Source organism: Paroedura picta, chromosome 15 (genome assembly GCF_049243985.1).
Source record: "Paroedura picta isolate Pp20150507F chromosome 15, Ppicta_v3.0, whole genome shotgun sequence".
Classification (NCBI taxonomy): Eukaryota; Metazoa; Chordata; class Lepidosauria; order Squamata; family Gekkonidae; genus Paroedura; species Paroedura picta.
This window is the reverse complement of record NC_135383.1, coordinates 4040859-4061811: the sequence shown is the minus strand read 5'-3', so window position 1 is coordinate 4061811 and position 20953 is coordinate 4040859. Positions and strand designations below refer to the sequence as shown.

Genomic DNA, 20953 nt, shown 5'->3' with positions numbered 1-20953 from the left:
GACATTTGAGAGCTTGGCACGTTTTGCCAATGCGCTCGTGTGCACATCTGGTAAAACGTCGCTCAGAAAGAATCTTCAACTGTATTGATCAAGACTGCAGTGGTTAATCAGTGCACCTTTGCACAAAGGTAATGCCGAAGCTCTGTTCTCCTCCTCCTCCTCCTCATGTCTGTGATTCCCGAAAAGGATATTCAAGGTGCTTCTTGGAGTTTTGTCAAAAGGATCTGCTTGCTGTATGTTGCCTCACCTGTTTAGGGTAGGGCTGGCCTTGGAGTGATCTGCCTGCTCACCTTAGATGCTCCTTGCCTGTTTGAAATAAACAAAAGACAGAAACGGCCAGGATCAGTGCAGGGTTCGGCAGGATGAGTCTGAAGCAGAGGAAAGAAGAACCAGTCTGATGCCAGCCAAGCAGAGCCAGATTGACTCTGACCCGAAGCACATCCGGTCGATCCAGTTTTCGGATTCCTACACTGTTCTGCTGATAACCATCAGTTTTACCCTCGAGCTTGTCTTGCAGTTTTCCTCCTTTAAGGCAAAGAGGGAGCTTCCGGTTGTTCTAGACGGAGTCTGTCCTCAGGGCTTTGTGCTAACAAAAAAAATAATTTTAAAAAATCCAAACAACTAAAATGATCAATTAAAGTTCTGCACCTAGTCAAGTTACTAGTCCCTATGGCTGCTTAAATGGCTGCAGGAGATGGTTGCAGAAACATCCAAAGCCAGAAGGGTGGGGCAGAAGATGCTCATTGCTTGTTGGTGGGCATTCAGACTTCACAGACCTGAGAGCTAGCAACTTACGGCCTATAACGTTCCATGTACACTTAATTGTTGCATGTGATAACAATGATAGTCAATCTAAATTCTGCACAAGGAAAAGCTTGATTCTGCAACTCTGCAAAGGACAAAAAGGAATGCCCGAGAAAGTTAATAGGATTTAAGAATCTGGTTTTAATTGAATTTTAGTATTTTTGCTAGCTATATTGGCATTTTGTAATTTTTTTATTGCTGTACGCTGCACCAAGACCAATTTTTTGGAGAGGGGCCATTTAGAACTCAATCAATCAATCAATCAATCAATCAATGGAACATTACCACAAGAGGTGGCGACGAGCGAGGGACTGAAGGAAGAGACGACAGCTAAGCAGAACCTCCAGATTCAGGGGTAGTATACCAATTGATACCAATTGATGAAGGGCAGCAGGAGGAGAGGGCTTTTGGATTGCTTTTTTTGTGGGGAGAAAGATACAGACTCCAAAGTTTTTTGGAGTCTGATGCAGGCCTTCTTATGCCCCTATACAACCATACCCATGTCAAAGTCCTTCAGGACCAGTTTCCTTTTTAATTATTATGATTTGAGATAAAATTCAGTGTGAATCAAGCATGGCCAGCTAGAGTGGTCACCCTGACAGCCACCCGAGAAGAAGTCCTCTCTGGAGTGGTCCCATCATTGCAGGGCCACCCCCGTCCCCCAGTCCCATAGCTTGGATATACAACCTCCCAAGCCTTAAATTGTGGGTCTCCGGCCCGGTAGGCCGCCGCCAGCCCCTCCGCCAAACGGCACGCCTGTCGAAATGGTGTCATGCTAAAGGAATCGCTTGGCCGTCCCCCATCTCGGAGCGCTGACCACACAATTTGGCATTGTGACTCCAGTGAAACACGGGTTTCCCAGTCTTGACAGAACTTGGCAGGTCTTTAAAGGAATCTGTTCTCCCAAGCCTGGCTTGGAATCAGCCCTTTGTGCTCAAAGCCAGGAAGCTGGCCGCGGCATTTGTAATGATAGCTTTCGACGGCGGACTCAGGAAGGTCCAAAGTAAGATGCGTTCGCGTGAGAGGCGGTTCGGAAAAGATCCCAGCGGAGGATCTGAGCCCGCCGCATGCCCGTCTCGTGGTCCTTTACCGCTGCAGATTTCATGCGACCGAATTCAGGCTTACAGATGTCCTGTTTAGGCCAATAAATGCCAAGATGGGGGATGCAAGTTTAGGAGGCAGCAAGAGTGAATCCATTCGTTTTTGGTTCTCTGCTTTTCTCTGTTGGTGTAGGACAGGCTTTCTCAACCAGGGTTTCGTGAGAGCCCTGCCAGCTGAAGAAGCCTTTGCCGGGTTAATCTGTTAGTGTCTTGTTTCCAGGATCTTAACGCCTCCGCCCCTCTGGTAAAGGAGCCCTGCCACAGGGACAGAACATGTTTCCGAAGGGAGCGCTAATCCCCATGCTGTTTGGCAGCTTCCTGTCTTAGCGCCTTTTAAGCCGACACTGAGTCAAAATGGTTGATTACACACACACACACACACACACACACACACACACACACAGAGACCACCATCCTATGTGAAGGTCCTGGTTCCTTCACCCTGATCAGATGGGTGGGTTTAACTATTTACTGGACCAGGCCTGTTGCTGTCAAGTTGACCTCTTTTCTGCATTCCCCCGTCTGTGCCCTCCTCTCCTCTCCCATCCCCGTCTCCTTCACAGGGACTATTTCCACCATTTCCCAGAAAATAAATCTGATTAGGTTACAGGAGGCAGACGCAGGAGGGTCTCCTGGGAGGGGGAGGGCCCCGGTTTGCCGGTACGGAGCCCCATCTGTCAAGAGAAGGGCTGCCACCTTCTCTGGGGAGTATTCCTCTGTAATGTTTTTCCAGAGAGCTCTTGTTTTAACCTGATAATGGCTGGGCAGTCTTTGCCCAGGGCTCCCTTCCCTCCCTGTTAGATGTGCACAAGTAGAATCATCTCATCTGAGTATATAAAGGTTTTCGAATGTCCACGAAGAGCCCCGTTGTCTGATTACTATCCTTGAAGATCCACCAGGCCATGAGAGTGAAATCTTTGTCCTCTGCTGGGGTACCGAGAAAATCAAGTTTTTCTATTGGCTGCTGAAGCCAAAATGGCTGGTCGCTACAAAATGGCACCCGATTGGGAGCTTTCATATCAAAAGGCAACGGGCAAGATGGCGGAAGGGATAGCACTGACGTCAACGAATGGGCCAGGTGGCAACACTTGATAGGACTGACCTAATGATCTCTATGGGACCAAACTTCTTGATTTCCCTTCAAAGCATGACCTCGGTTTGCCATTTGTCTCCCGGCAGCAGGGAACCGTCTGCTCTCAACAATTTGAGGAGCAGGAGAAGTCCAAGAGATGAATGGCATTGACGAGGACCCTCTAGGAATTTCCCCTAGTCTCTACGGTCTTTCATAGAGGCCTGTGGAAGTTCCTTGCAAGTCATCCAGAAGTGATGTCACAGTCCCCTGAAGCTCCACCTTCCCTACGCACTCCCCTCAGAATATCCCAGTGGGACCCTCGTGGTATCCATTTAGGGTTAGGGTTAGTAGGGGAGGCAGAGGGAGTGATTCTCCCCTCTCTGTGGCAACTCTCCACCTTGCTGGTTGAACTGCACAAAAATAGCTAAAGCAAGAAGGGAAATGAGGCAGAAGGGAAGGGTTTGGATGCCCTCGTGAGCCCAGCTCTGCCCGCTCTCCCCTCCCGTTCTTCTAAGATTTATGGCCAAGTGGAAAATCTGGACTGCCCCTTGGGAGCTGATGACCTTACGATGCACTAGAGATGCCTCAAAGGGGGCAGGGGTCCGCACAGCCTCCACAGAAACAGGAGCCCCTCTTGCTCACGCTTAATCAAATACAGTCCCCCATTTGCATTTGTGGTTTGCGCTTATGAATCAGAGGAGCATGGAGGAAGCCAGGAGAGAGAGAAAAATATAGACCTCGGGCTAACTATATCCCCCCTTGGAGAGCCCTTGGTGAAAAAGGCTTGTTTTTCCTGGTTAGAAAGCTGCGGCCTTCACAGACGGCGTGCCACTGCTATTCAGCATCACAGAAGGAAAAGAAAAGCTGGCAGAACATGTGGCTCTGGAAGTTTTTCCTCTCAGGAATAAAGATACCTGAGAATTACAGTGCTTGTTGTGTGCCCGAATGCACAAGCAGCCAGCCAAGAAACCCGGCCTCGTTGGGCCTGCGTGTGGGGATGTCAAGATGTCAAGATGGCTGCCGCAGGGCGGCCATTTTGAAAAGCCAGCTGGGCTCACAGAGCTCTTGAAAGGGACTGAAAGGCCTGCTGTGGTGTTGTGGCAATGGGCACCAGTGGAGAAGGAGCCGGGGTTAAATCAGGATCCGGCTTGCATGTCTGCATTTGGACATCACGTGAAACTCTTAACTGTGCCTAACAGACCAACTTCAGATGCGAAGTTATCACAGACCGAAGTTGGAATTCAGGGGCACCTTTAGGAGTTGGGTTTTACACCCCGCTTTTTACTACCCGGAGGAGTCTCGAAGTGACTATAAGTGATTATAACCTACCCTTCCTCTCCCTGCAACAGGCACCCTGTGAGGTAGGGGAGGCTGAGAGAGCTCTGAGAGAACTGGGAGTGGCCCAAGGTCACCCAGCTGGCTGCATGTGGAGGAGGAGTGGGGAACCAAATCCAATTCTCCAGATTAGAGGCCGCTGCTCTTAACCGCTACATCAAACTGGCTCCCCAACAAAGTTTTATTCCTCTTCAGATACTGTAACCGCAGTTAGCGGAGTGGTAATAGAGATTTAGAAGTCGTGAATATTGTATTTGTGGTATCTTCGTACCTTCTTGACTTCTATCCTGCCGTCTCTCCACCTCCGGTCAGCATTTCAACTGCAAACTCCTCAAGGGTCCCCTTTGTTTGCCGTCCATGTCCGTTGCTTTTTGGACCTTTGGACATGTTTGGATGGAAATCTGGCAGGCCCATCGTCCAGTGGTTTGTGTCTGAGCATCCTTCCGAGACAATGTGCCAGGGTGGGAACTTGGAGAAACTGGATTATTTGGAGTTATTGTGGGATTAGCCGATTGGTATTGACAATGGGCCGTCAAGGGGAACGGGCTGGTCTTCAGCCAAGGTTTTGTCGGGGAATCTGGGAAAGGGATGAAGATATTCTCGGGAGACCAAAAACGACAACTGCATTCCGGAATCTTATTGGCAAGCGAGGACTGTTTTATTTATTCATTCATCCAGCTGTTTCCCGCCCCGTGGAAGCTCAAGGCAAAGAATGGGCAATACAACCATGGTCAAAGGCCATATGGGATCCTGAGGGGTTGGCTCTGTGGCCTCTTACCAAGAACCTGGGATGCGGGGAAACGAGAAATGTGCCTGACTCATGAAGAGGGCAGGTTATTTTCTGACAGGCAGAGATGAAAGAAATTCCAAATTGGGGACCTCTTAGCTATGGAGTTTTAGAGCTGTGTATGACCAACTAGTAGGATGGCCAACCTCCAGGTGGGACCTAGCGTTTCCCTGAGAGACCAAAAACGACAACTGGATTCCAAATTAGGGAGATTAGTTCCTTTGGAGAAGATGGCCGCCTTGGAGGGCATATATTACAGCAGGGGTGGCCAAACAGGGACTCTCCAGATGTCCATGAACTGCAATTCCCATGAGCCCCTGCCAACTGGTTCCTTTGGAGATTAGTTCCTTGGGAGAAGATGGCCGCCTTGGAGGGCATATCTTACAGGAGGGGTGGCCAAACAGGGACTCTCCAGATGACCATGGACTGCAATTCCCATGAGTTGGCAGGGGTTTATAGGAATTGTAGTCCATGGACATCTGGAGAATCCCCATTTGGCCACCCCTGCTGTAAGATATCCCATAGATTCTAGGTGAATTACCTCTCCAAACACTCCCCTCCACAGGCATCTCCAGGAATTTTCCAGGCTGGAGTTGGCATCCCTGCGACTGGCCCTGGGCTCTGGAGCCCGGTTGCTCGGGGAGATGAACCGCAGTGAGGAAACAAGCCCGCACTGAGGCAATTCGTTGTGCAGGGAACACAGCTGTTGGTCAGTCTGACGGCGCACAATTGAGTTCCTGTCACAGAGGCCAGAAGAGAGGAAGATTATCATCCACGGGCTCTGAGAATGCGCCAGTGTTTCTCCCAGACAAAGCGGAGGCCATTAGCATCCCCTCCAAAACCCAGGACGGCCGAGTAGTTGTCCGTCGCAAAATGAGCGCTCTGTACAGGCTCCTGGAGTCCGTTGTAGTCGATTGTCGCGGGCACGGCGCAAAAACAAGCGAAGAAGTGTACGGCTCGGGGTTTATGATGTGGACGGGCAGCGCTCGGCACCGCCAAGGGTGTGCACCTGCGGCACAGGATGCGACCCAGAAGCGCCGGACTCGGAAGAGTTAACATGCTCCTGCCAGAGCCTCTCTGGGATTCGAGCTTCCGAGGCTGGGAGTCTGTGCCAGCTGCCAACTTGGTTTATGAATGAGGCTGGGCGGGTCGTCAGAAGTTGCAAAAGAGGAGGAAGTCGAACTGAAAGGCCCTGTCGCTGCAGCTGTCGGAATCAATGGCAGGGACTCCTCCTACCCCCTTGGCCGGCTCACGTTTTCGGGGGAGGCGGGAACAGTGCCAGGGAGAGATTGGCAGGAGCTGTTCGCCATTGAAACAGATGCCCAGCTGCAGAATGGGCTCGAACAAGGAACCAGGTTGGGCAAATTATTTCGAGATAGAAGACACGGGAGCGGGGGGGGGGGGGGAGGGTCTCATCCCCCCAGTATGTGTTAGCCGTGGCCCTCGGTTTGCAAGATCTGGAAAGGCTGTTTTGGAGGACGTAGACTTGACAGTACAATACACTCAGAGCTTGTCAAACAAGTTGTGTTGCTCCAACTCTTTTCCAGAGTCATCTGAATTACGGGACTAGCTGCACGGGCCTACCTTCTAGGGTTGTGGTGACGACGGCCGAGAAAATGTGCCAAATACTTTGAGGGTTGGCTCCCGACTTAACGCGTGCTTGCAGGACATCTCCTCCCAAGCCCACACTGCTCCTTTCCTGAAGCCATAACTCTCTTTAGGCTCCCTTTTGTTGTGTCCTCTGCAAGAGCTGATATTCCGTCTTGGCCAAAGACGTCATTTCTGACATCCAGTTTAAATATTTGTCTCGACCTTTCTTTAAATATTTAAATCTGTGTTCTTTTTAATTCCCCGATCTGGCTTGACGTGACTTTTGGGGAAGCGATCTTGGAATGTGCTTCGGAATCCACCGCCCGCCCGCCCCCAATGCTTCTCCCCCCACCGCCCCCGGCTTCACCTCCGTTGTGCTCCGGGCATCAGGCCCATGAATTTGCGTGAGATTTGCTGAGAGAGGGGGGTAGCGAGGTTGTGTATTTTGGCTTCCCCAAGAAACCCATATAATTAGTCCTCTGTCGGGCTGTTGTGTCTGCTTCTCCCTGTCTTTTGTGTTCGACATCCCGAAGGCTCCGAGATACCCTGCAGGCCTGCTCAGAGGAGAGGCAGAAGGCGGAAAATAATACTTATTCAATAACAGGCAGGACGACAAGGCGGAGCCGTGCAAAATCAGAGAAAGAGGCTACCAGCTAGTTTGGGTTTCATTGGCGGGGGATTTGCGAGGCTTGGTTTTTGACGGTTCTTGGGCCCGAGGCTGCGCCTTGAGCATGTGCAGAGTGCGTTTCCCAGCACCGGTGCACCAGTCCTGAACTGGGTGGTGCAAGCTGGATTGATCTTGTCCGTTCTCGGTAGCTAAGCAGGGAGAGCACCTGATGCTTTTTTGGCCTTGAATACCCTATGACAGGGGTAGCCGACCTGTGGTCCTCCAGATGTCCATGGACTACAATTCCCATGAGCCCCTGCCAGCGTTTGCTGGCAGGGGCTCGTGGGAATTGTAGTCCATGGACATCTGGAGGACCACAGGTCGGCTACCCCTGCCCTACGAGGTCACCCTAATACAGCTGACCTAAGTAGTCCTGTTTCAGATGGCTTTCCTCGTCTCCTTTTAGCTTGCATGGCAGGCAAATGATGAATTCCTATTCACTTGAGGATTCTTGGAGTGCCTCTTCCTGACCCCACTCATCACAGCCAGGTTGGGAAACACCTACATACGAATGTGCTTCCCGAACAGAGGCCTTGTTTCAATTCCTGACAGCTCACATCTTCAGAAAGAAGGAAGCTCAGCACGGTCAGACCTCCAAAAATTCAGCGTTTCCCCTGGAACGCGTTTGCCGATGTTGAAAAAAGAGAGAGATCACGGAGAAGGATGAAAGCCCAGCCGTTTAACTCTTGCACGGGTTTTTCAACTTGCGGGGAGCCGGTGCCTTTTGTAAAAAATGCCGAGGAGTTTCCAAAGGGCAAACGAAGCACGCTTAGCTGAACGTGAGCAGCTGGATCCTTGTGAGATGGTGGGAAATATCTTGTAAGATGGTGGGGACGGAGCCGGGAGTTTGCAGGTTTTGGGGCAGGAGTAGAACGCAATGGAGTCCAGCCTCCCAAGCAGCCATTTTCTCCAGGGGACCTGATCTCTACTATCTGGAGATCAGCTGCAATTCCAGGAGATCTCACTCGGAAGCTGGCAACAATCGGAAGAAAGAGGCTGTATTTCACAAATACAGTAAGAATGTGGTGGTACGGAGCCCTGAGGTCAAATAGCACCATGGGCTTCAGACTGTTGTTGGAAGATTGCATTATGGAATGCTCCAGCTCCCGGTCAACAGACAACCAGGACAGCAAAGTAACGAGAAGGGAGAAGACATCGATCCCTGTGGTGCTAGGTTTCTGCTTGCAGGGAGTTTTTGCTTTCATGCACAGGAGCATATGGGACTGGAGGCTTGACCCTGCCATCTGAAGCACTGCGGTCTGTTCATTCTTCCCTCCTAGATTCTACACCCTTCGTGCACATGTGAACGAGATACAAGAAAGGAGCAGGGGGACATCCTCGCAAACTGATTCTCCTGCGCCAGCGGCACCCCTGAGAGAGGACAGATGGTGTGCAGAGGGTATCCAAGAAGGAAGCCCAGGCCAGACAGGCAAAAGTTCAGCGGATCTGGCAAGCTGCCCGAAAAGCCAGGTTTGCAGAGCCCCGCCATGCCGAGGAGTTTTGCGGGAGGGAGAAGGTCGACAGAAAGATCCATGCGGGACCCAGATGTCCCTGATGGTCCCAGACAGATGCAAGGAAGCGCTTCTTCGCACAACGCCTGATGGACACGTGGAATTCACTTCTGCAAGATGCCATGACGGCTGCTGGAGTTGGATGCCTTAAAAAAAAAATAACCCAGATAAACGCTCAGGGGCACTTTGACTGGGGGGGGGGGTCACAAGAGACTCGGATCAGGAAAAGCACCCTGTTTCGAATCTCCCGTCTCCGCCACGAACTCTCTGGCTGACCTTTTGCAATGCCCAGGTTTCTGCAAAATCCCTGGCTGGATTTCTGATTCTCAAACCCCACTTTTCACTGTCCAAAGGAGTCTCATAGCGGCTTGCCTTCCTCTCCCTTCCCTTCCTCTCCCCACACACAGACACCCCGTGAGTTAGGTGGGGCTGAGAGAGCTCGGAGACAAACTACTCTGTGAGAACAGCTTCTAAGAGGACTGTGACTAGCCCAAGGGCACCCCTCTGGCCGCATGTGGTGGAGCGGGGAATCAAACCCAGCTCAACGAGATCAGAAACTGCTGTTCTTAACCACCGTGCCACGCAGGAGGAGCTGTTAGACTGACAGAGGCTCAGCGGCTGCATATTTTGGAAATGCCTCTGGGTCGTATGCAAAACGGCTTGGAAATGCGGTCGGTTGCCTAGTAATATTGTGTGGAACACGGAAAACAGAAGACAAATTGGGTCAGCGCTCCCTAACTTGAGATTCCAGCATTTTATATTTTGGAAGGCTGGGAAACTGCAGTGAGTTACGTCCCAAACAGCAGCGCGGTTACGGGCTAGAGCAGGGGGTGACTCCCATTCAGAACCTCGCCGTGAAGCTTAAAGGGTCCATCGCTCTGCCTAGCCTACCTCGCAAGGTTCTTGCGAGGATGAAAGGGAGGAGAGGGGAAACCGTGTGAGCTGCCTTTCCTTCCTCGGCGAGGGAAGGCAGGATCGCAACAGGTAGATTTGCTCTCTCATCAGAGGCTGCAGGTTGCGCCAGCTCAATGGAACATCCATGTTCAGAGGCAGTGTATCTCAGAGCTCTGGACAAGGCCAACTAACTGCAAAGGCTGAAGCCCCCAGGAGAGTTTGGCTAGCTATGATGGGACACAGAATGCTGAACTGGCCGGCCCTCGGGTCAAATCCTGCCAGGCAGCCTTTATGATGGAAGCCATATAGCTGGGCTTCAATCTGGAGATTTTGGGGTTGGACTCGGAGGCCTGAGCAAGGGGAATCCTCCAATTTTTTCCCCCTTTAAAAATCCCCATTGCACTTTCCTCTTTCTCCCCAAAAGCTGGTCCCTAGCCTCTCTTCCTGACCGCTGCGACTGGCCGAGCGCCATCTTTGACAGGCCGCACGAAAGCCGAGGGCCGGCTTCGAGCGTCAGGAGCGGATGTCACCAGCGGTAGCTGGATCCGGTGATCATGGCGACCGTTGCCACGGTGACTGTTGCCATGGTGTTGTTTCCTCACGCCGGCAGGATGGGAGATGCGAAGGAAGGTTTCGAGAGGTGGAGGAAGGGGGGGGCGGCTTTCCTGAAGAACCGAAGGAACCTTGAATTCGCCCGGCCAGAAACGTCTGCAGAGTTTGCCTTTTGTGAATCGTGATCTGCAATGGTGCATCATCTCCGGATGTCCATGGGCTGCAGGGGCTCATGGTTATTGTAGTCCATGGACATCCGGAGAGCCACTGTTTGGCTATCCACCCATTATTCACTCTAGGCCTGTTTCCCTTCCAGCTCTCAATGGGCCAGAATTCTGCTTCCCGCCAAGGACCCCAGAAAGTTTCCAAGCAGGATAAGGTGCTGCCTTCTTACTCAGAAATCAAGGTTCGGAAGGATCCTGCCTCTGAGGTTCCACAGAGCTGTCGTGGCTCTGGGATGGAGACTCGTCATAATTGCTTCCTGTGGCAGAATGACTGCCCAGGTTGCCAACTACCTGGAGGGGGAAAGGGCTCATTCCGCACACTTTCAACACACGCTAAAAGTAGGTTTTCCTCTTCCACGCAGGGAAATCCAGCCTGCATGGGCTGTTATTTACCAGGTGACCTGCCCAGTTCCACCTGTATTAAGGGGGCGGGACGTATTTCCCCTGGGTCGTCTGCCACCTTTTCCAGGGTTGAAAACAGGTTCCAGGGCCTAAGGGCAGCCCAGGGAAGCTCAGCTTGGAATCCCTCCCCTGGTGGAAGTGCTGTGGCGGGAAGGGGACTGGATATCCTTCTTGCTCCCGGTGGACGGAAATAGCCAGAGGCCTGGAATAGCACGAAAAGGAGCAACTCCCCAGGGTTGGAAGCAAGCAAGGAGATGACAGCATCCTCCAGGGCTGTCTGGGGATCAGAAACCGGGCCCTGGGGGACTGAGTCATCCCCTTGGCGTTCTGGCCTCGTGCATCTGGTGGCCGGGAGCACGGTCCTCGGATAGCTCCGGCATAAGTCAGGCTGGGCAACGTGCCAAAGGGCTAGAGTCAGCTTGGTGTTGTGGTTAAGAGCTGGAGAACTGGGTTGGATTCCCCACTCCTCCTCCACATGCAGCCAGCTGGGTGTCCTTGGGCCAGTCCCAGTTCTCTCAGAGCTCTTTCGGCCCCACCTGTCTCACAATGTCTGCTGCGGGGAGAGGAAAAGAAGGCGATTGTAGAGCGGCTTTGAGACACATTGAGGCCAGCTGGGAGACCCCAGGTCGGTCACAGTTCTCTCGGAGCTCTCTCAGCGCCACCTGTCTCACGATGTCTGCTGCGGGGAGAGGAAGAGAAGGCGATTGTAGAGCGGCTTTGAGACACATTGAGGCCAGCTGGGAGACCCCAGGTCGGTCCCAGTTCTCTCGGAGCTCTCTCAGCGCCACCTGTCTCACGATGTCTGCTGCGGGGAGAGGAAGAGAAGGCGATTGTAGAGCGGCTTTGAGACACATTGAGGCCAGCTGGGAGACCTCAGGTCGGTCACAGTTCTCTTGGAGCTCGCTCAGCGCCACCTGCCACACAGGGTGACTGTTGTGGGGAGAGGAAGGGAAGGCGATTGGGAGCCACTTTGGGGGTCCTTCAGAGGTCAGACGGGACAAGGATTCCACTCGGCACCAGACATGGTGGAACTGTGCTTTTTCAGAGGCCTGGGATTCTCTGATGAGAGCCCTCCTGATTTCCCAGGAGCGGCAGGGTGTGTTCCAGTCACAGGCTTTGTTCCCACAGGTCAATAGGGCAGCCTTTGAGGCTTGGCCGTGGTGGCACATGAGCAAACATGCTCTCCCATGTGCTGGGTTGCTGCGGCAGGTACGGATTCGAAAACCAGACCTGAACGCTGTGCCTCTCACCTCTCTCCTCAGACACCTCGGTCACCTGTGACGTATCCCATCAGAAGCAAACCTGTGGCCTTAAACATCCAAGTCAGGGGCTCGGGCATCCCACCAGCCCCCCAATGTTGCTCGAGGCCAAATCCGACAAATGCCTGTTCTATATCTGCTCCTTGGCAGTGCTATTAGGGTTGCTGCCCCACTGAGGTTTCTCCTCTACCACAAACCCACCATCCTTAGACTCCAGCCCCGAATCTCCAGGAATTTTTCCACCCAGAGTTGGCAAGCAGACAATCTGAAACCCCCTCCCCATACCCACACACACACACACACACACACATGTGCCTCAGGAGTGTACCTCAGGCAAAACACCCCCGCAAAAATGGATTTTCAAAGCTAGATTTGCACCATGCAGACTGAGGAACTGCATCGCCAGGAGGAGAACGCCCTCCTTCCGGGGTGGGCCGAGCCTTCCAGATGCTCCCAGCCGTTGGCAGCAGGGGAGCCGGGAAGCGCCAGCTAATTGCAACGCCTCCCACGCAGCTGACACTTGTAATTTGGTGCAGAGAGATAAAAAAAGATCTCCCCCGTCCTATTCCTCTTCCCCCTCTCCCTTTTCCTTGTTCTTGTCCATATGCTCTCTCCGTTTCTCCGTTCCCGGCTCTCGTGGCCGAGATGAAACCAGGTGGAAGCGTCACGTTCGGAAGGGCGGAGAGAAGGTAGCCGGGCAGCCCACGCTGTCGCCAGCCAAGCTGGCGGCACGGAAACTGCAAGAAGGGATGTGCCCTGTTGGTTTGCTCGCTGTTGCCTTTCCCCCTGGCTCTATTGTGAGCTGCTTTGCCAGAGCTCTCCATCGCCAGTCTGAGATGCGACTTGCGGGTATCATTTTCTTTTGGGGAGTCCTGATTCCCACAACCTAGCAGGAGACTTAGCCTAGGGCTCCTTGCTCAGAAGTAGATGGATCTCTGGCCTATCTTCTCTTATACAGACATCAGCCATCGGAGGGTGTGCGGGGAGAAGCAGGATCCGAGAGGAAAGACGGGCATCTGGGCTACTCAGCAGATGGCATTTGTCCTTTTCCTCTGTGCATTAGCAAATTCTTCCGTCCGTGTTGTGGGAACGGACAGGGCCCAGCTGCCTTCACCTAGGCCGGGAGAGCGGCTTCCCCAATTTGCTTCTTGTTGAACGAAACCAGATCTCTCCTCCTTCCTTATATAAGCCAGAACGGTGATTAATAACTCAGGGCCCTTTCTGTCTGCGTCGGATGTTTGGCTAGCATGTCAGGAAGTCGATTTGTTTTGGTGTGAGGACTGTTCTCCCCCGTCAGTGGGGAGCCCCTAGACGTTGACCGGGCTCTGTGCGCTCTCCCTGGCTGGAGCATGGAGCATCGCCCCCTTGCACGGCCAAGGGGAGACAGAGCGGCTCGCTGCTGAAGTGACAGGCCCCCCTTCTAAAGGAAACCAGGCAAGGAAAGAGAGTCCTGTGCATGGCCAAAGGGAATTTGGGTTTGAAAGGAAGCCAAACTGGCTAGGAAGCATTATTTTGGTGACGGCTGGGATTGTCAAGGTGGACATGTTGAAGGGACGTGGGAACGGGCGCAGGATCGAGCCCAGGACGGCGAGCATTTTGGCCCCCGTGCTGGGTCAGTGGATAAATCCCTAAGCTAGGAACATGATGGGATACAAGCGGGTGAAAAAGGGGGGCACCACGTAAGCATGAGAGACGGGAGCAGTCATGTTGGACCCGAAAGCCAAGGAAGAGACAGGGAGAAATGCTCCTGTCTTAACGGGCTGAAAACAAACTGGTGTCCTCCGTTGTATTAAATAAGCTTGGGGCTCCTCCTGCAGCCGATCACAAAACATCTTCTGCTCTCTGCCTGGTGTTCCCCGGAACAGCTTCCTCCGTGCAACGATTCCCTGAGCACATTGGTTCCCGCCATCGTTCCTATCGCAATCATAAATTTCACGCAGAGGGTTCTATGCCAGCATCCTCTAGCCTGCCTTCCCTTGAAGGCGGAGTTGCGAAAATGTTTCCCAAACAGGCTGAGGCATTCGGAGGTGAGGGCGGGGTGGCCACACGCCTTCACGTGGCTCCGTGTGACGGCTGGGGCTGAGCTCACCCCTGGAGCGACCGCATGCCGTTCAAGTGTCTGATTCACCTTCCCGGGAGTTTTGCGGGCAGTCGCCGTCTTCCGTCCCAAGGCGTGTGGCGTTGGCCAGACTGGAAACGCGTTCCCAAGCTCAGAAGAGATTGTAGACCTTGGGGACCAGCTGGGCACCTTCTTTATGGGTGATCGGGGCCGGCGCCAGGGTTCTGACCCACTGAAGTTCCACACAAGGACCAAATGTTGGAAGCACCTTAGCTGTATCAGATGGGGCACAGGTTCTCCTGTTTAAGGTACCGCTAATTCTTATATGCTCCGGAATAGTACCGGCCTGTTGGAAATTATTTATTTTGTCTGCCTGCTTGCCTCTGTCTGTCTGTCTGTCTGTCTCTCTCTCTCTCTCTCTCTCTCTCTCTGTCTCTCTCTCTCTCTCTCTCTCTGAGCTCTCAGCTGTATGGGAGGGCGGTATAAAAATCTAAGAAATAAATAATGTAATAATAAATAAATATATAATCTTCTTTGAGTTTGTGAGAGCCAGCTTGGTGGGTTAGGACTGGCGGCTTCTAATCTGGAGAACTGGGATTGATTTCCCCACTCCCCCTCCACATGCAGCCAGCTGGGTGACCTTGGGCCAGTCACAGTTCTCTCTGAGCTCTCGCGCCTACCTCACAGGGTGTCTGTTGTGGGGAGAGGAAGTGAAGGCTTTGAGACTCCATTCTATGTTCTGTGTAAGCCACCCTGAGCCTCCAGGGTGGGCGGTATATCAATATAATAAATAAATAAAATAAAATAAATAATGAGATCAGGCTAGCCTGAAACTGAATTGGCTTTGTTTTTCTCATTCCTACTCTTTTTCTGAAAATCCATGTTCTGATTTTGCTTGTCCCAGACACAAATCAAAATAGTGATCCTTTATTGTTGTACCATCTTGTGGTCCCTTGCGTGGAATTTCTGCAGTAAAGTACAGACGTTTTCCAACGTAAAATACACACGTTTTCCTTAGTTGTATCTCAGTGAATCCATGTTATGTGTGATTATCCATATAAATTATCTGCGTTTCTGGTATACGTTGCATATAAAGACCACAGAAGCTCTGTAGGCAATATAAGTGCGATTATGAAACGAAGCAAAGAGAACAGAAGCTGTTAACCAAATATACAGCAAACAAAGCCGTGTGCTTACTTCCATCCTTGCTGCAATCTCAAACATATTCCATGTTTCCTTGATATTTGATGGTGGACCGAATGAGATTTGTAGGCAGAAGATGTGAAGACTTCAGGCCCCAATCCATCCGTGGTGTCGTCCCCAAACCAGGGCCCATTCTGCACACATTAGATAATGCACTTTCAATGCCACTTAAAAGTGGATTTTCCTGTTCCGCACAGGAAAATCCAGCTGCAAAAGCACATTGAAAGTGCATTATCCGATATGTGCAGAATGGGCCCAGGTTACCAAATCCAGGTTAGGAAACTCCCGAAGATTTGGGGATGGAGCATAGCGGCTTCTCCAGCCAGCTTCTGAAATCACCAGCCAGAATGATACGGCTCAGTCCGATTTGCTGGAAAATTGGAGCTTGGAGGAAAAAAGCCAAGCCGAGCAGAGATACTTTCCAAGCCTCCTCACTTTGTAGGGAAACCTCAAAATTAATAGTTGGTCCCCTGCTGGGCTGTGGCCAGACAGGACGGTCACACCACTGACCACGGTGTCAGGTGCTGATTTCAAAGAAGCCTCCTTGTCCGGCTCCAGCACAGGAACAAGCTCCAGGGGAAAGGCGTTCAGCTTTCCCAGGCTTTGACAGCGGAGTGGATTCCCCCCCTGGTCTTGGCCTGGGAATCCCCTCCCCAAGTCAGACTTGAATGCCAGGATTTTCTATAGGGCATTTGAGCGTTGGGGAGCAGAGGTTGACCTTAGCTGGGAAATGTCACTTTCACAAAGCTCCAGACTGGAAGGAAAGCAGATCCTCAAAGCGCTTGCCATGGTCTTGGTCACCCAGGCAGCTCAAGCTGGTCTGGAATTCAGGCCTGGTCTGGTCTGTTCATTTTGGGGGGTGCCGGGAGACCTCCCGCTGTTACCATGAATCTCCGGATAACCAAAATCAGTTTCCCGGGAGGAAACTGTTGATCTGGAGGGCGAATCCCAGGGGAGGGGTGGCCAAACTGCGGCTTTCCGGATGGACTACAATTACCATGAGCCCCTGCAGCAGGCAGCCTTGCGGGATGGGATCCCCCACCTGCAGTCCAGACCCAGGCTGACTTCCCTTTGAGATCACTAGGCCTTCCCCTCTCATTCTTGTCCATCCATGACTTCCTTCAGAGCCCCAAATATGTGGCTTTTTCCTGTCCCTGATTAAAAGAGTCGCTATCTAGGGCAACCACAGGAAGTGGCTTCTGGGCTGCTGGGTCTCCAGGGCAGGCAGCCTGGGTTTAGGAAGCTGGCAGGGATGCTCAAGATCTCTGCTCTGTGTTGTCTCCATCTGCCTTCTCTCTCCTCTGCAAGGTCTTGGCAGCCCGGGGCAGCGGTTAAGAGCGGTAACCTCGAATCTGGAGAACCTCCCTAACCCTGAAATGTGCCTTCCTAATACCCCGCCCCCAAATCTCCAGGAATTTTCCAACCTGGAGTTGGCAACCCAGCATTTGACCTCCTGCCTCCACGGGACCCATCTGCCCTCTGCCTGGCTGAGCATCTCTTTCAGAATCTTCATGACGCTTCCTCTTTTCTGTTTCCTTCCAGGGCGACGATAGATGAGGTAGAGACCGATGTTGTGGAAATTGAAGCCAAGCTTGACAAGGTAAGAGAGAAACGCCAAATTCCTTTAACTCTTCAAGGGCTAAATTGGGAAATCGTCCATGGTGTAAGATTCTTGGTGCGTGGGGGCAATGGTAGGAGGACTTTGGGAGTTCTGGCCCCATTGGTGGACCTCCTGACGGTGCTTGGGTTTGGATGGACATTGGACTGGAGGGGCTGTTGGCCTGCTCCAACATGGCTTCTCTTGTGTTCTTCTGTCTGGGGCAGTGATGCTCTGTCTTCTTGGTGCTTGGGGGGGGGGCAACAGTGGGAGGGGTTCTGAAGTTCTAGCCCTCCTGGTTGACCACTTGATGGCACCTTGGTTTTGGCCACTCTGTGCTGGACTGGATTAGCCACTGGCCTAATCCAACATGGCTTCTCTTATGGACCCCCTGATACCACCTGGGTTTTGGCCACTGGGTGACTCAGAGTGTTGGATTGGATGGGCCACTGGCCTGACCCAACATGGCTTCTCTTACGTTCTTATAATATGGATTTTTTCCCCCTTTCACCTTGCACCTCAAAATGCTATTTCTGGGCACACTCTGCAGCAAACAAATTGGCCCCCTCTTCAGCATGTCTACCTTTTTATGTAATTCAGCACAGCTATCCTATCACCTGGTGCCCTCCTCTTCTCCATGCTACGCTGGTTAATGGGTAGTGGGTTATTGGAGGACTGCTATGGGGGGCTGCTTAAAAGGCTTAAAGGTCCCAGGGAGCAAGGAAAAGGATTTTCTCCATCTGAGATCCTGCAGAGCTGCTGCCGGCCAGAGCCGGCGATACGCAGACGGATCGACCAGCGCTTCGACTCTGCGTTCGGCGGTCCTGCCACAGCTGCCGGTGGGTCCCCCACATCACTTAGCAGGCTGCTCTCGAGAGCAAATTCCAAGGCCGCGACTCCTTCCCGTTTTCCGCCTGCTCTCAAGGCTGGGAGGCTGGGTTTGGCTTTCGGCGGCCGCAATACCCGCCAGCAGCTCTTTCCAGGCCCTGGTTCCTGTCCGGGTGCCAAAGATCACATCCCCAGCTGTGCGTCCGTGCATACCTCTGAACGCCGCACTTCCTGGAGCCAAAGCTAGCCTCGAAGAAGAGTCCTGCTGGATCGGAGCAGCCAGCCGTCCAAGGGCAATGTCGGATTTCGGACAGGCCGTGGCAGGGTTGCCAGCCTCCAGGTGGCACCTGGGGATCTCCCAGACTGACAGCTGATCTCTAGATCGGTTCCCTGGTGACTTTGGACGGCAGACTTGTGTGGCCCGGTATCCCCAGAGGTCTCTCCCTGGAGCTGACCCTTCCCTCACTCCGCACCCGGACCCCGAGGAATTTCCCAACCCAAAGCTGGCAATTCTAGCTGTTCCCCCCGTCTGTTAGACCTGCGTCAGTCATTTCGAGGTGGATCTTCCCCACGATCTGGGTAGCGTTTTTGAAAATGCGGCCTTTGCATTTTCACGCAGGCCCTTTCTCCCAAGCGGGCCGCCGAGCAAATGCCCGCGGCTCGTTCCTCCTCGCCCGAGGGTAGCGGGGAACGTGTGGGAGGGTGGAGGGAGGGACTGCCACGTTGCACAGAGCGATTCCTCCCCACCCCCGTAAACCGAGGCTGGCTCCAAACCCCACTGGAGTCCATCTGGGTGCCAGATGTGACCGGGAGCCGCATCTGGAATTGGACACAACTGTGCATGTCAGCTTGCCAGCATCCTCTCTCGCCTCGCCAGATGACGGGAGAGAGGCGAGCACGGGAGGCAAACATCTGTGGTCAGGGGCCTCATCTGTGCCTGCCCCCCCTCCAATCCCCTTTCAGCTTTGGGACAAATCTCGGGGACCTCGGTCAGAGCAAAGGTGTGAGGTTGCTAATTTCCAGGCGGGACTTTTAGATCCCCTGGAATTGGAACTCATTTCTGAGCTGCAAAGCTCAGTTCCCCGGATGAAAATAGCGGCTTTAGAGAGCGAACTCAATGACAACGTGTCCTGCTGGGGCTGGGATGAGCCCCAGTTGGCAGGGGCTCATGGGTATTGTAGTCCATGGACATCTGGAGAGCCACAGTTTGGCCATCCTCGGTTTAGAGCAGGGGTAGTCAAACTGCGGCCCTCCAGATGTCCATGGACTACAATTCCCATGAGCCCCTGCCAGTGCTGGCAGGGGCTCATGGGAATTGTAGTCCGTGGACATCTGGAGGGCCGCCGTTTGACTACCCCTGGTTTATAGTGTCGAACTAGCTTTGATGCCAGGGCTCACATCCGCTTCCTGCTATAAAGCTTGGTGAGTGACTGTGGGCCAGTCATTCTCACAGCCCAACCTACCTCACGGGGTTGTTGTGCATTTCAATCAGGTGGGAACCCACGGAGGCTGTTTTTAATTCCCTGGAGAAAGGGAAAGATTTTTTTTAAATGTAATTGATAGAAACAGATAGGCGTGTCGGCATTTTCCATTTTGGGGTAAGTTGGGAAGGAAAGTGAGGGACCCCCCGCCTGGACCAGGGGACCCGGCAACCTTCCCCCTGGTTCTGAATTTCATCCAAGGGGACGAGAGCGGAGCTGTCATTGTCCCCGAGCCTCCCTGAGTCCTCCTCTCTCTTTTTCCCCAGCTGGTGAAGCTATGCAGCAACATGATAGATGCCGGCAAGGCATACATCATCACCAACAAGCATTTTGTCGGCGGAGTCCGGGACCTCTCGCAGCAATGCAAAAAGGACGAAATGATCTCGGTAAGCCTGGACAAGCCTCGGGGCGCAGGAAATAGGCAGAGCTCATTGGCCACTGGGTAGAGGTTAAGAGCAGCCCGGAGTAGCGGGTTTGATTCCCCATCCCTCCTCCTCCTCATGCAGCCGGCTTGGGCCAATCACAGTTCTCTCAGTTGTACCAGAGCCAATGGGATGAAATTAACGCAAAAGAAATTCCGTCTAAACCTCCGGAAGAAGTTCCTGACAGTCAGAGCGGTTCCTCAGTGGAACAGGCTTCCTCGGGAGGTGGTGGGTTCTCCATCTTTGGAGATTTTTGTGAGTGTCCTGCACAGTGCGCGAGGTTGGACTAGATGACCCAGGAGGTCCCTTCCAACTCTATGATTCTGTGAAAGCTCTCTCAGCCCCACCTACCTCACAGGGTGCCTGTTGTAGGGAGAGGAAAGGAACGCTCCTTAGGGCACTGAAAAGCAAGGTACCAAAAAAAACAACTTTTATTCTTAATACTCTGACCTGACTACCCAAGGTTAGCCTGATCTCATCAGATCTCTGAAACTAAACATCTCTGAACTGAATATACAAATAAAATAAGAGCCCGGTAGCACCTTTAAGACCAATAAAGATTTATTCAAGGCGTGAGCTTTCGAGTGCAAGCACTCTGTGCATGCACTCAAAAGCTCCCACCTTGAATAAATCTTTGTTGGTCTTAAAGGTGCTACCGGGCTCTGATTTTGTTGTGCCACATCAGGCCAACGCAGCGACCCACTTGGATATGCAAACGTATGCAAATGGCCCTGCCCGCTGCACGGCATACGCCATTTCTCCCCCCCCCCCACAAATGACTCCTTTTCTTGCCGTCGCCGCTGTTCCAGAAACAGCCCCGATCTGGCAACTCTCGCGAAGCACAGCGCAAGGATCCCTGGCTAGCTAAAAATATCCGAGGAGCTGGATGCCTCGAGGAATCACGTCGATTCTGAAAAGCCAGAAAGCAGAGACGATGCGTCTGAAGTAGGTCAGCGAGCATCCGCTTATTTGGGAAGGGAGGATAAACTCTCCGAGTGGGAAGGGAGGCAGGGGGGAAGAAGCGGAAGAAGCCGGTTTCACAGCAGCGGCTCTGGGGGCGTCCAAACGGAGGCCCGTGTTCACGGATGCGCCAAAGCATCACGCCCTCTTTGGACCGTGCCGTCCTCCCCTTGGTCCATCGAAGGCCTCCGCAAAGGGACTTGGCA

General features: G+C 52.8%; 1 protein-coding gene across 5 annotated transcripts in view; it reads left to right on the top strand.

Annotated features, from left to right (window-relative positions):
- ACAP3 (ArfGAP with coiled-coil, ankyrin repeat and PH domains 3) overlaps positions 1-20953 on the top strand; it is an 89790-nt gene that overhangs the window by 19030 nt on the left and 49807 nt on the right. For all 5 annotated transcript variants that reach the window (XM_077312148.1, XM_077312145.1, XM_077312146.1 and 2 more), the window contains 2 exons: positions 17002-17059; positions 19632-19751. In XM_077312148.1, the coding sequence (XP_077168263.1) occupies positions 17002-17059; positions 19632-19751 (178 nt within the window). The remainder of the gene's footprint in view (positions 1-17001; positions 17060-19631; positions 19752-20953) is intronic.